The 14959-nt window shown below is 41.9% G+C and overlaps 1 protein-coding gene across 15 annotated transcripts in view; it reads left to right on the top strand.

Moving 5' to 3' along the window:
- Positions 1 to 14959, top strand: part of Ppp1r42 (protein phosphatase 1 regulatory subunit 42) — a 44414-nt gene that overhangs the window by 18227 nt on the left and 11228 nt on the right. For 13 of the 15 annotated variants that reach the window (XR_006069216.2, XR_013048922.1, XM_042270691.2 and 10 more), the window contains 3 exons: positions 785 to 901; positions 9263 to 9380; positions 13867 to 13998. Coding sequence is in view for 12 of the 15 variants with exons in the window: in XM_042270691.2 (XP_042126625.2) it covers positions 785 to 901; positions 9263 to 9380; positions 13867 to 13998 (367 nt within the window). In the remaining 3 variants the exon portion in view is untranslated. The remainder of the gene's footprint in view (positions 1 to 784; positions 902 to 9262; positions 9381 to 13866; positions 13999 to 14959) is intronic. The other 2 variants (XR_006069217.2, XM_076563682.1) reach the window with 1 other exon arrangement.

The following is a 14959-nucleotide window of genomic DNA, read 5'->3' as shown; positions in this document are numbered from 1 at the left end:
GAGATTCCCAAGCCTCAGATTATAAAATTGCTCATTTAGTATAATTATGTTCTCATTTTATTAGCTAACACTGAAATTTTATTATTTCAGTGCCTTCTGAACAGTGAATTCTGAACAAGAGAAAACTAAAAAGGGAAAGATAAACATAAAAACCAGATATCCTTTCAGGTCAGGTCCTGAGACTTCTTCCCTATATGAGATTTAGCACAAGAACAGTCACGTGCTAAAACTGCAGTGAACGCTTCTGTCTACATCGAGCTGTCATTTTTACTGGCTGTGTTTTCTTCTTTTTAATTTGTAGCTTCCTTACTTTATCATTTATGTTGTGTTCTGGAGGAGGAACTCGGGGCTCATGGAAGGAACCAGAGGCAAAAGTCAGTTGTGTCACACACTACGGTTCTAAAGGTTCCATATAAACAAACAAACAAACAAACAAACAAAAAACACTGGAGCCAGGTGGCAGTGGCACACACCTTTAATCCCAGCACTCAGGAGGTGGAGGCAGGTGGATCTCTGTGAGTTCAAGGCCAGTCTGGTCTACAGAGTGAGTTCCAGGACAGGTTCCAAAGGTGCACAGAGAAACCCTGTCTAGAAAAACCAAAAACAAACAAACAAAAATAAATAAAAATAAACAACATTGAAACAGAGTCTCCATGGCTTTTGTTTCTTGCCTATAAGGCAGCCTGAACTAATGCTCTCGAAGTTTCTAAAGGACTGACACTTTTGCCTCCTATATGTAGTGCTTAGATGATTCCTAATGCTAATTTAGCTGTTTTTCTTCCAGAAATCCCTCTCTGTTTTGAATGTCAGCAACAACAACATTGATGACATAAAGGACTTGGAGGCGCTGGAGAACCTCAATCACCTGATCGCAGTTGACAACCAGCTGGTGCACGTGAAGGTAACGAGACCACAGTCAGCCTCAAGTTTATACATGGAATTGTGCTTTTAAGATACACTTAGAAATAGTTATAAAATATGTCACTTTCTAAAGAACTATTCTGTATTTATTCTAAAACTATCTTTTGAATCTCTGCTTCTTAAATATAACTATTTGTGTCCTCTTCCCTGTTTTCTCCTCCATACCCAAGCTTTCCATATCTCGCCAATTTCTCTGAGGAGCTGTATGCCTTTTTCTTTCTTTTTTTTTTAATTTTTAATTTTTATTTTATTTGCATTAGTGGTTTTGCCTGCATGTATGTGTGAGGGTGTCAGGTCTTGGAGTTACAGATAGTTGTGAGCTGCCATGTAGGTGCTAGGATTTGAACCTGGGACCTCTGGAAGTGCAGTCAGTACTTTTAACCACTGAGCCATCTCTCCAGCCCCAGCCTTTTTCTATTGACATTATTTGTCCATCAACCTTTTTCTTCTAGAGGCAGAGTTTCTTCTTTTTAACTCTGTGTCCCCAGTGAATGAGTTTCTAGGAACTGTCACTACTCTAGCTGTCCCCTGATGCTATGTGGAAAGGTCCAGAGATAGCAACTTACTCTATTTTGCACTAGCTAAGTACATGTCCTATTGTGCCACAGCATGTCATTACATTGATCATTTATTCAACTATGTGTTGAACACGGTTGGATTTGTCTGGCATTGTACTACAGAGGAAAGAATAATTCAGGTCCAGGTCTCAAGAATGTACAGGCTGAGCATCGTGGCACATACTTGTAATTCCCAAAACTTGCAAGACAGAGGTGGTATGACTGATACAAGTTCAAGGCTAGCCTGGTCTACGTAGCAAGACTGCCTCAAAAAGAAAAGAAAGTAGATGGTGAACATGCCAGGCATAGGGTATAACAGATGTGTTTCTCTGAGACAATTTGGGATGTTCAGAGAACCACAAAGGGGTCAGGTTACTATGGCAGGATCCCAGAGCTAGCCTTTATTTCTGATGCATTGCAGGTGCCCAGAAAGTTCAGAAATAGAAGCAACCCTACAATATGAGATCAGAAAGAAAGACATAGGAGCCAGATCACAAGGTCCTCACAGGACATAATTATGACCTAATTCTAAGTGCAGAGACGGTCATTGGAAGGAATGCATTTTTCAAAAGGATTTCTCTATCTGTTGATGAAGAATTAATTTCAAGAATAAAGGCAAACATATGAGTTGGGAAGCTATTACAGGCAAAAGTCAGATAATGTGAAAAAAGGAGGTGGTTGCTTGGAGATGAGGGAGTGGGTGTGTTGGGTGTATTTTTAGGTAGAACCCATAGAATTTTCAGGATGCAAGAATAAAATGTTAAGCACTTTATCTTAGTTTAAAAACTAAAGGCATAAAAAAACTTATTCAATAACATTATAGCAGAAATCTCCCCAAATCTGGGGAAATAAATGCATATCCAAAAAGACAGGACAAGAGAAATGACTCTTTCACATCGTAGTACAGTTAAAGTGTCAAAGTATAGAACAAAGAAGGAATATTGAAATCTGCAAGAGAAATGCCAAGTCACTTACAAAATATGAACCTATTAGAAAAATGTGTAAAAAAAAAAAAAAAAGCCTAGGCTCAGTTAATTGGAATCTGAACATAGACCCTGGCCAGGATGCATCTGAATGTGCTTTTGTGATTTCAATCTTCCCCAGAAGGCTTAGTGGAAGATGGCGTTGGAGCCCAGCATCTGAATAGTAACTTCTTTCTTTGTATGTACTCTGAATCCAAGATCTCTGCGATATGGCATGGAGTCTGCCATTCTCTATGCCTTGGGGAAGAAATGTCTCATGCTGTGCATAAGGTCACTGACTTCCATCCCAAAGGCTGTCAGCAGCAGACAGCTTTGAGCCATGGGGAAAAGAGAGCCGTAGTTAGAGACCACGAAGAGCACCTCGATAATGACCTGAGGTGGTCAGCGCTAGAGAGGAGCTGCTTCCGGATGGACACCAGCAGGTTCCACAATGAGTCCACAGGAACAACTGAACGTAGTTATTACAGAGGGAGGTATAATATGAAAATGAGTGCTTCTGTTGAGAACTTACATTGTCTCTACAAAAAAATTCAGAATTTAAATTCAAATATATTACAAATGGACTGTATAGTCACTCATCTTATTAAATAATCATAATTATAATAGATTACACAGTACAATGAGAAATCCTGTTAGTCTTGTCCATGGATTTTTATGTAGCATCATAAAGTAGAAAATGATAATATTTACAGTATATTTTGGCATGAAAAATAATTTTTAAAAAAATGGAAGAATAATGATCTCTTAGAATGATTGTTACTGAGTCTTCCAATCAAGATTGAAACTTGAACAATGAGAAAGAAGACTGGCTATCTAATAGAATTTTTCTAAAAACACACGTAGGAAAAAAAAAGTACTACAAAGACTGCGAGGCGACTGAAATCTGTGAGCTCTGTGGGGGGAAAAAGAAAACAAGAAAGAATCGAGTCATTAGGAAACGCGGACACTCGCAGACCATGACCATGTCCTCACTCACTGGTGGTCCCAGAGCTAAGGGAAGTGAGCCATGAGAAGCCGAGGAGGCACGCGCTGTGGGCTTCAGGACATGGCCGTAGCTTCTGTTTCTCCGGCTACCTGGAGCTTCATTCCCTCCTTCACTCCCCAGATCCTTCCGCCACGTTGCTCTCAGCCTGCCCTCACCTCTCGAAGCTGGCCCAGGTCAGGGACTTCTAGGCAAGAATAAATAAAAAGATGGGTAAGATGCAGAAGAGGGAGCACGAGAAACAAACACCTTCTTGCCTTCCCTCGTGTGCACCCCTTGAAGAAAGAACGTCTTCAAAACCTGCTCCATTGCACCCCTCCGTTTTAATTCCTGTCCTGCTTCTGACGTCACGTCCTCCGCCCCTCTATTCATCCCTTTTTCGTGCATTGAAAATGCCTGCTTTGCGGCAGTGCTAGGCAGGCAGTGGTGGAGACAGCAGCCAGCATGGAACAGACATGGCTGGTCCTTGAGAAACTCCCAGTACTAAAGGGAAAGGAAACATTCAGCACGTGATCACCAGGGGAAAAAGTAAAGTAAAAATTGCAGACCGAAAATAGCCGGGCGGTGGTGGCGCACGCCTTTAATCCCAGCACTCGGGAGGCAGAGCCAGGTGGATCTCTGTGAGTTCGAGGCCAGCCTGGGCTACCAAGTGAGTTCCAGGAAAGGCGCAAAGCTACACAGAGAAACCCTGTCTCGAAAAACCAAAAAAAAAAAAAAAAAAAAAAAAAAAATTGCAGACCGGCTGTCTTGGCTGTAATAGAGTTTTGTTTATTTTAAGGACACCCAGAGCCATTGGAGGTGTGAAGTAATTAGATGTTACCATTTGGAAAAGATTCTGCTTAACTAGGGTGTGAAGAACAGATTGGAAGAGTCCAGACCAACTAAGAAATGAGAAGTAGTAGAAACCTTAACAGTGGGGGTGGGAATGGAGGGGACGAACAGTGGGCAAGACTTGGTTCTGAGTTGGATGTAGAGACTATTGAGCAGATGTAAGTGAGACATGGAAATCTCTCGAGTCAGGTTTGGGGAACAAGAAGACCATGAATTTTGGTCATGCAGAGTCAGAGTGTCTTTGAAACATTCCAGAAAAACACCAAGTAAACATCTATGTGTGAGGCTACATACAGCCTCGAGGCCAGATGAATGTAGGACTCTTGAGCATATTGGTTGTCAATGAAAATGCCATCATGGATGCACACACGGCGGAGGAATTATTTTCCGTGGGAGGTTTAAACATAGTGAGCACAGTGGTGGACTGAGGAGGAGAACTTGTTTCTGTGGATGTGCTCTCTTCTGTGGGCAGGGAGTGAAACAAGCATTGTTCTTGGAGGAGCAGATGGCAAGTATAGAAAAGAAAGGGAGTTTTGATGGTTCCTGATGGCCTAACATCACCTGTTCTCGGGGAGGCTGCCAGGCTCTGGAAGTCCCAGTGCATTGTGGGAGGTTTATAGCACCATCACCACACCCCTTTTCTTCAGGCTGTTGCTCAGCTCAGTGAGTTCTTTTCATGAATGAACCCAGGTAACAGTTCACCATGTACACCATTGCCTTTTAGGAGATGTGCTCTCATTTCTCAGAAACAACTGTTATAAAATAGTCCATTCATACATCTGAGATGTCTGTGGCCAGAGGTTGGGTCCTGATGGAGCCACAGATTCCTGGAGGCTCTGTGTAGCTTTCTGGAATGCAGAAACACACAGGAAAAGTGAATGGTCCACAGATTATGATGCCCCAAAGAACCGAGACTTACAAAGTCCGTGACTGCTAACATTTGATTCCCCGTAGCGGCAGCCGTAACTTCTTTACCAGACATGATGCTCAGCACCTGCATTTAAACAAGGTCCCTTGTGATGCTTTTTTAAAATTTAAAATTACATTGTATTCTTTATTTTAGTGTGTGTGTGTGTGTGTGTGTGTGTGTACAGCATGTGTGCTGTACAGAGGATTTGTGAGAGTTTTCTCCCTCAATCACATGAGACCCCAAGTCTGAACTCAGGTAGTCAGGCTTGATGACAAGCACTTTACCTGCTGACCCATCCCACAGGCTCCCTTGGTGATCCGTGTGCACGAAAAACTTGGAGAAGCACTAGTCAGTGGGTCTGGGGTGGTGGATAAAAGAAAGGATAACAGCCAGAGAAGGAAGACTGGAAATGAAGATGTAAGAGAGAAGACCGCCGAGGAGACGGCCAGGACCAAAAGGCTGATCAGTGGGGAAAGAAATAGCACTCTTCCTTTGTTGAGAAAAATGGAAAAGGGAAAGGAGGTGTGAGATCACAGGCAGATAACTGAGAAAACGTTAGTGAAACCTGACCTACTTCTCCCCCAGGAAAGTACGGACCAAAGTCAGCTACTGAGGAGGAGAGGAAAGGGAAGTTCAAGCCTATAATAATAATAATAATAATATCCACTTTAACTTGCGGGCCCTTCTTTAAATGACATTTCATGACTTTCTGATTTGCATTTCTTTCCTGTAACCTCTTTAGGCAGGCATGTATCAATATATAAAAACACCAAATGTTTTAATGATTTACAGTTCACCTTATATTCGTTAAGTTGCTTATGGGTACAGGGTAAGTCATGAGCATCACGAGACCAACATTATCCAAGTTGCTAATGCTATACAAAGTCAAATGCATGTCCAAAAATGCAAACAAAACAAAACTTAAAAGAACAGCAACAAAAATTCGTAATCTCTGTCACAGTTTTTATGTCTGCAAAGTTTGCCAAATCAATAAAACGACCTGAGTTCATCTCACAGTCTGATTCATTAGTGATTTGCTTCATTGGCTTTCTGATGACCATTTATCATGAGGTATAGAATCTTCAGAATAAATGGGAAAAATAAAAGACTTGACATGCTTGCCTCTTACATAAAACTAAATATTTGATTTATAATACACAAATGAACAAACCACGATAGCCTGTCATGTTTTCTTAGTTTCTAATTTATTCAACCTCTGCTCAATATTGATCCTGGCAAGCAGCATGGCCCAAAGATAAATTTATTCATTCCACACTTTAGTCAGGAACAAGCCCAAAATTATAGATTTTCTCAGGCAGATGATGACAGGCAGTCAGAGCGATGACAAATGGCTGTCTTTAGACTTAGTAAGGACAGTTGGGCCAGACGTTTCCGATAAAGATTGGAGCATGCTGGTCAAATACAGGTTCATCATCGTCATTAAAGCAGAGAACACTGCCTGCTTCAGACACCCATACGGGAGCAGGGTACCAGCCTGCAGGGGAAAGGGAATTGGCTCCTCAGAGTTTTGCAGCACTCTTCTGAGCGATAGCATGACATGATCATTTATCAAACAGAGACTGTCCAGAAAAGTGTCTGGTTCCTTGAGTAATTTATTGAAGGGCAGGAGAGTGAAAGCATTTTATTAAGGACAGGAAGGCAATGAGCAAGCAGAGCGTATCCAAAGGGTAATCGTATTTCAGAGCAGGATTAGTTTAGCCTTAAGTCAACATACGCTGGAGGGAGTACGTCCAGGGTCATTTATCAAGTGAGGAATAATTAACACAACTCCAGGCATTGTTTTATCCATATCAGTTTAAAGTTCTCTTGTTAGGGGCGTCATATTCAACAGCACGAAGCATACAGCACCCAGTCTCTTCCTCATGGCTTTTAAAGTAAGAGATGCAGAACATGACATAAAATAGTCATGGCTGTGCTAAACATGGAACAAAGGTTTCAGAGTAAAATCTAAGGGCCGAGAATGAGGGCTGAGGTCATAATTTTGAAGACGGCTTTCTTACGTGAAGGTAACTACTTGTTGGTCAATGGGTCAGAAGTTTCGTCTTTAAATTTTGCTGTTAATCAAAATTAAGAGAAAGGGACTTAGCTGAAGAACAGCAGGGCAGGCAGAAAAGGAACATATTTATGAACTGACCTGTCTTGTTCTGGGCACTTTATATGCCGTGACAATTAATTCTAATTGCAGCCACTTTATAAATAAAAACAGGAAGCTGGGTGTGAGCTGGGTGTGATGGCATGCACTTGATCCCAGCACTCAGGAGGCAAAGGCAGGCGGATCTCTGTGAGTTCAAGGCCTGCCTGGTCTATAGAGCAAGTTCCAGGACAGAGCTACACAGAGAAACCTTGTCTCAAAAAGCCAACTAATAATCATGATGATAATAATAATAATAAAAAACATGACATGCGCACAATGAGCTAAAGCCCGGGAGACAGAGGGCTGCTCCTGAGAAGACAGTTCCTGCCTTCACAAGTTATTTATTTTGATCCCGCAGAGTCAAGCAGAGACTAAAGTCTAGAGGTAGATATATACACCTACAGAACTCACTACTGTGGAGAGGTCTGCATTCTTATGTTTGTTGCACCATTTTTCTAAAATAATAAAGATGCAGAGACGACTAAAGTGCATTACTTTTTTGGAGTAATTAATGTCCTTTATCTCATTTTTTCTAATAATGTCCTTTATCTCATTTGTTAAAAAAATGAGTCTTTGGGGCATGTATAAGAAACATTCAAAGTATATATCCTTTCCATTAAATAGTAGTTAAAATAGCATACGTTTAAAGAGGAGGGGGAGAAAGCAGGAAAGGAACACCGGGAAGATAAAGATTTGGTGCGGGGTTTGCTACTGCCTGGGAAAGAAGGGCCACAGTGAGAAAGAGGAGGTCAGGGCGGGACAACCAGAAGCTGCCTCACTGTCACGTGACATGTACACCGTGGTGGATTAACTTAGTTTTTCTTGAAATATCAACAAGTCATGTTCTGGTAAGCTATAAAAGCATGCAAATGGCTATCACAAAAGCCAGAACAAGACTGGATGTGGTGGCGCATGCCTTTAATCCCAGCACTCGGAGGCAGAGGCCGGTAGATCTCTGAGTTCAAGACCAGCCTGGTCCAACTCCATAGTGAGTGCCAAGCCAGCCAGAGCTAAATAATGAGACCCTGTCCAAACAGCGGGACAACAACAACAAAAAAAAAAGTCAAAGAAAACTGTAACCACAGTGAGGTCATAATTTCAAGAGAAGTGCCCATGTCCCCAGCAGATTAGCAGGGCATATAACAAGGTGTCCAATGTGATCTGTGGGTGATAAAGGAGCAGGGAATTTTCTTTTCTGTTTTGTAGTTTGACAGGGTTTCCCCACATTCTTCATTAAAAATAGGCAACAACGCATATTGCCTCCAACGCTAACAGACTGTGCTGTTGTTTCGTTTGATGAACCAGTCAGTTTTTTGGGGGTGACTTACAAGGAAGCTAGGTAAGGGCTTCTTTACAGGAGCAGAAATGACTCAGGAAGGGCATCATCAAACATCCTCCACGGCGTGCGCGCCACTCCTGAAAGCCACTCCTGAAAGCTGGGAGCCCGCCGCACACTGCAAGCCTGCAGGCAGATCAGCAGGCTGGGCAGTGTCCTTTGCAGGTGGCTCCTCGGTCTGAGCCTCTTCTAGGCAGCTCAGCTGGTCCTGCTCCCTCCAGATAGTTCACCATTTTGAGGGTCTGTCAGCAGCGGCTAACGGAGTTGTTCACTCACCACTCTCCATTGACTTAATGGGTTCCACTGAGAATATGGTATCTTCTGGAGAAAAGGTGTTTTCTTAGCTATAGATTGGGTCGATTTACGGGCACCGTGATCAAGAGCAGTGCTGCGATCCCCAACCCAGCACCTCACGTTGTGCCCCCTCCTAGTTACCCCACTGCTGGTAGAGACAGGCTGACGGTCACATGTGCTACTTGAGGAGCTGGCACTCCACGGGAAGCAGCTACTGCCTTCACAAAGCAGCTGGCAGCAGCAGAACTGATGAGTCTGAAATTCCATGCCTTCCTCTCCTCCCCTGATTATAGGATTTGGAGCTTTTACTGAAAAAACTGTTGAAGCTGTGGAAACTAGATCTAAATGGAAATCCTGTTTGTCTTAAACCAAAATACAGGGACAAAGTGATACTGATGTCCAAGTCACTGGGTGAGTAGTGTTTTACATTAATCCAGCTTTTCAGAGAAAAGCACTTGTTTAACTTATAAGTTATCATCAAGCTTTCAGAAATATAAATGTAACATCTGGCTCTAGAAATTGGTCAACTTAAATGCATATGTTTGAATAATTGCAAAGGTAAAAATAGGAAGTAATACTTGAAATTTTTTTTCTATTCATAAATAAACCCCAGGCATACTTTTAGGAGAAAATGTGGCCACTACCTACAAAACTGGTTAGCCATAAATGTGCTGACTTTCCTTGGAACAAATCCTTGGCAGGCCCTTAGCCTCCTCAGCTCTTGGTCCTGCAGATAAACTGACCAAAGCCTGCTCACTTGTCATTGGCCAGATATGCCCTAAGAACACACGGGAAGGCGACCAGGGAGTTCTGCAGACTCGTTACAAACGATGCCATTCCTAAGTCTACCCTATATTGGGGGAAACGGGCCAGAGCACTTGGTTGGTGGTGCAAAGTTATAGGCATCAGAGTGACAGGCAGTGCCATGTCACAAAGGAGCCCGAGAGAGTTTCCTGAGCAGAACACTGGGCCACGCTGTTCCTGGGTCTAAGAATTCATAAAAACTAAAATACGACAAAATGACTTCAGAACTCATAGCTAGTCAATCATAGTGCTAGTGTGGTGATTCTCTGGGGAAAAGCAGGCCAAATAATGCAAGACGTTTTTTCTCAAAATATATATGCAGGAGCTGTCCACAGCCCCTCATAGAGGTAGGGAATAAATAATACACAGAGACGAATGGTGTTATGTTTTCAAAGTTCTGCAGATGCCTCTGCTCTGCATTCCCACCCTCTCACTTATCTGGTACCACACACACTGCACTAGTCTGCTTTACTCAGCCAGAGGGAAAAGGAGATACGATTAGTGTTTAATGAGTAAAAATAGTCCACTATGAAGCCGGTGTGGTGGTGCCTGCCTTTAATCCTCACACTTGGGAGGCAGAGGCAAGAGAACTGTGAGTTCAAGGACAGCTTAATCTACACATCAAGTTTCAGGACGGCCTGAGCTATATTGTGAGATCCAGACTCAGAAAGAAAAAAAAAATTCCAAATGGGCTGCAGTGTGATTCAGGGATAGAGTACATGCCTAGTACTCACTAGGCACTGGTTTAATCTTCAGCTCTATGAGACAGACAGACAGACAAGAAGGAAGAAGAGGGGAGGGAGGAGAAAAGATAAAAAAACAAAATCTCAGTTTTAAAACCATTTCTTGTCAGGCCGTGGTGGCCCATGCCTTTAATCCTAGCACTCAGGAGGCAGAGCCAGGCAGATCTCTGAGTTCAAGGCCAGCCTGATCTACAGAGAGAGTTACAGGACAGCCAGGGCTGCACAGAGAAACCCTGTCTTGAAAAACCAAAACGGAAAAAAAACAAAACAAAAAACATTTCTCCATATGCTCGATTATAAAAGGCATAGAGATTTCTGAAAGCAAAAACCATTCAAAGTTTGTCTTACATAACCCTTCTTATACCACACTCTGTGACTCCAAAATTAATACTTAAAAACCCAGGGCTGATGGAGTTCAGTGGTAGAGTGCTTGCTCAGTATGTACAAGCCTGAATTCTATCCCTAGAACTATAGGGAAAAAATACAGGAGAAGAAAAAAAATCACTCCTACGCTCACCATAGCTCTACTATTGAAACAGTGCATGCCTTCCAAGTCTATGCACATACACACATATAACAAGTGATTTTGTCTGTTATTCTATTTACCTTCTTTTCACCCAATTTAAAACAAAATAACAACAACAATAAAAGTCAAAAGACTATGAGGGACCATTTTATGTTTTGCAGTTTACCCAGTCCTCGACAAACACAGCAAACCCTACATATTTGGTTCACATAACATGCGTGGAAGCAAATTCCATGTTGAGGGCAAATCATTAAAATGAAATAAATGTCACTACCCATGTCAGTTACCTGCCTTTCTCTCCAAAATCACTTCTACACATGAGAGCCTTATGCAAGATTATGTGCTAAAAGTGACATGGAATCAGAAAACTCAAGATAGCCTACATATATACACCCAAAATATACTAGCAAGTTACATGATTATCGATATAAGCAAATATGTGAAGGCATCAGTAAAGACAAGCAGTTGAGGAAACTGACCATAAATGAATGATCTTGAATGTAGTTATAAGTCCAAAAAGTATGATGGCAAAACGTCTTGCCAACTTCTTAAACTGCCATTTGGAAAGTGCTGTCATTCACTTAAGAAAGGTACAGAAAACGTAAAGCGGTTGATTATACCCTCAGAGACTACCGCTCTAGTTTCTTTCTACAGCCGGCCGCAGTTAGAAAATACATTACCCTGCAGTGAGCTACTTGGAGAAAGAGCATGTCTACGTCTTAGCCGACCTCACAGTGTTGCAGTTGTCCAGTTGTCGTCATTCCTCTCCGCCCGAGTCACATGCTGTCATAGGTGTCTGTACAGGCTGGAGGGGCTGCTGCTGGGGACTCTCCCTGCTGCCTAGAACCTCCTGAGATGCTGGAGCCCATCACCTATGGACGAGGAACAGACTTCCATGTTCTCAGTTCTGTCAATTTACTTTATAATTTAAGTACAACCCAGTATTGCAAGTATTTAAGTAGCAGTATTAATACTTTCAGCAGTAGGATTAACATTTTATTATAGTATTCTCAGGTTCCCTGAAAGAACATGACTGAAAAAATTTTCCTGTTTCCTTATGACATTCTGGGCTCAGTGGAAGATGTCAAACAGATGATGAAAGACAATTTAAAAAATACATAGATACATTATGAGAAAAGATGGTCTCTTTATTAAATAAAGGCCACATAAACCACTTTATTTATGTGATACAAAATGTAATCTAGGTCAAATAAAGTAAGGGACTTGTTCAGTACTCTATAGATTATCCATATATAATAAATTATCACCCATCAGAAATTGTGTTTAAAGAAAGACACACTAAATATAATATTATATAACATTAAGCATTTTATCTATGTTTGTAACAGGTTCTCTCTCTGTAGCCCTGACTGGCTGTCCTGGAACTCACTAAGTAGACCAGGCTCAAACTCACAGAGATCCACCTGACTCTGCCTCCCAAAGGCTGAGATTAAAGGTGTACACAACCACTCCTGGCTAAAATAAAATATTTTTAAAATAGTATGTGAAGTTTTATCTATAGAGACCTCCATTTTGTATAATATACCCATCTATATACATAAATACAAATAGAAATAGATACATATTAAATATATAGGTACACATAGAAACAAAATATTGCTAAGAAATAATCTAAAGACCAATAGTTAAGTTTATAAAAACATGATTTTATTTGTATTATGACAACATTTTACTTTGAAAAACAACATAATTTGCATGTGATCTTAGAAGGGATCAAATTCAAACTATCTGGGGGGGGCATCTTTGGCAGTATGAGAAGGCAGAGTATGAATAATAAAAAATCCTTTTCCTGTTCTTTCATCATGTTTCAGTTGTTTCTACTACATGCATATTCTTTTTTTAATCAGAAAACTAAAAAGAAATAAAAACTCGGCCGGGTGGTGGTGGCACATGCCTTTAATCCCAGCACTCAGGAGACAGAGGCAGGAGGATCTCTGTGAGTTCAAGGCCAGCCTGGACTACCAAGTGAGTTCCAGGAAAAGGCGCAAAGCTACACAGAGAAACCCTGTCTCGAAAAACCAAAACCAAAACCAAAAAAAAAAAAACAAAAACAAAAACAAAAAAACTTCAACAAATGTAGTTTAAAGGTCAGGGAGATACTGCCGTCAGTAACGTGCTAGCATGCCGAGAACCTTTCAGTACCATGAGTGGTAGTCAGTAGAGGTGAAGCCTCTAGTTAGGTACCAGCTCAACTGCTCTGAGTTTGATGACATATCCAAGTGCTGTCTTCCGCAATAGGCCCACCATCAGTTTGTGAAGAGCAACCAGTAGCCTGTGATATTTGGCAGTTTCCATGGTGCCTCTTTGGCAACAAATCAAGAAGATGTAACCCATTTCTGGCACTGCTATTTTTGTTGTTGTTTGGGACAAGATCTCACTCTGTAGCCCAGGCTGGCTTAGAATTCATTATAGTAGCCAGGCTAGTCTCAAACTCATGGTCATCTTCCTGCCTCAACTTCCAGAATGATAGGATTAGCTAACATGTCTAAGGTGTTTTTAAGAAGGACTTTATTGTAGCTTATGATGTAACGTGTTATAAGCAAGAAACATAACTTTTTTTATTTACACACACACACTCACACACACACTGTATTTTGGTTTTTTTTGTTTTGTTTTTTTTTTTTTGTTTATCAAGACAGGGTTTCTCTGTGTAGTCCTGGCCGTCCTGGAACTTGCTCTGTAGACCAGGCTGGCCTTGAACTCACAGAGATCCGCCTGCCTCTGCCTCCTAAGTGCTGGAATTAAAGGCATGCGCCACCATTGCCTGACTGTACTGTATTTTTAACATACATATCTTCCCCAGAATTTCTTGATGGTAAAGAAATCAAAGATATGGAAAGACAATTCCTAATGAACTGGAAAGCATCCAAAGATGCCAAGAAGACCAGCAAGAAAAAGAGCAGTAACAGTGAGGACCCCAGCAGCTCCTACCTGAGTGAGTGCCATCCCTAGACCGCCACTCCAGCAGGGCACAGTCTAAAGTCTGTGAGAGACAAGGGGGAAGTGGTGCCCAGGGTTGGCGGTGCTGCTTTTAGACGTTAGAAGTATATTCAGCAGCCTAGTTGTCAGCAAAGGAACATTCGCCAGCGATGAAAATGGTAACCAGTGTGGACAAACCCTGCACTAGGTTCACACTGGCTGTGCCTGTGCCAGCCACGTACACATAGTCATGGCACGAGTGTGGGGAAACTGAGGTTTCATCCCAGCACATGTGGATAATATCAGTTTCATAGGTGATAAAACAGTCGAGTTATAAGTTGTGAAACCCAAGTCACTGTGTAGTTGACATTAGTGCAAAACATCACTTTTTGTCAGTAGGATGAAAAATTAAAACATGTCACACACATGGTTGCTCTCACCCGAAACTCCAGCACTCAGGAAGCTGAGACAGGAGGATCACAATAAGTTTAAGGCCAGCCTGAGTTACATGGTGAATTCCAAGACAGTCTAGGCAGCGGAGTGAGATCCTGTCAAAAGAAAATAACTAAATATTAAAATTAAATATAAGTTAACCGTATGTGACCTGCACTCTGTGGCTGGCCCACTTATTATGCACACACACTAAAGCCTAAATGCTTGGATTATAATCCGCTATGACTGTGTTAGAAAGGACACACTAACCTTTGTCTAATTAATGCAACTAAATGTAAATAAGAGTACTGTACCAGGTACCTTGCTGGATTAGGAAGCACACCAGAATTGACCCCACGGGGTCTGTAGTGGAATAAGTCTCTTCTGCCGACCACAGTCTGAATCCAACATTTGCTCCACAACTCACCATTCTTGGCACCTTTGGATGCAAGGGACAGAAGCATTCCAGCGGGTGGTTAGGCAGGGGGAACGGACACTGAAGAGGGACAGCTACACGGAGAGGCTGGAGGGCTGTCACTCTAGGA

This window comes from Peromyscus maniculatus, chromosome 2, assembly GCF_049852395.1.
Source record: "Peromyscus maniculatus bairdii isolate BWxNUB_F1_BW_parent chromosome 2, HU_Pman_BW_mat_3.1, whole genome shotgun sequence".
Lineage (NCBI taxonomy): Eukaryota > Metazoa > Chordata > Mammalia > Rodentia > Cricetidae > Peromyscus > Peromyscus maniculatus.
The sequence above is the reverse complement of the archived record's forward strand: the minus strand, read 5'-3'. Positions and strand labels throughout refer to the sequence as shown.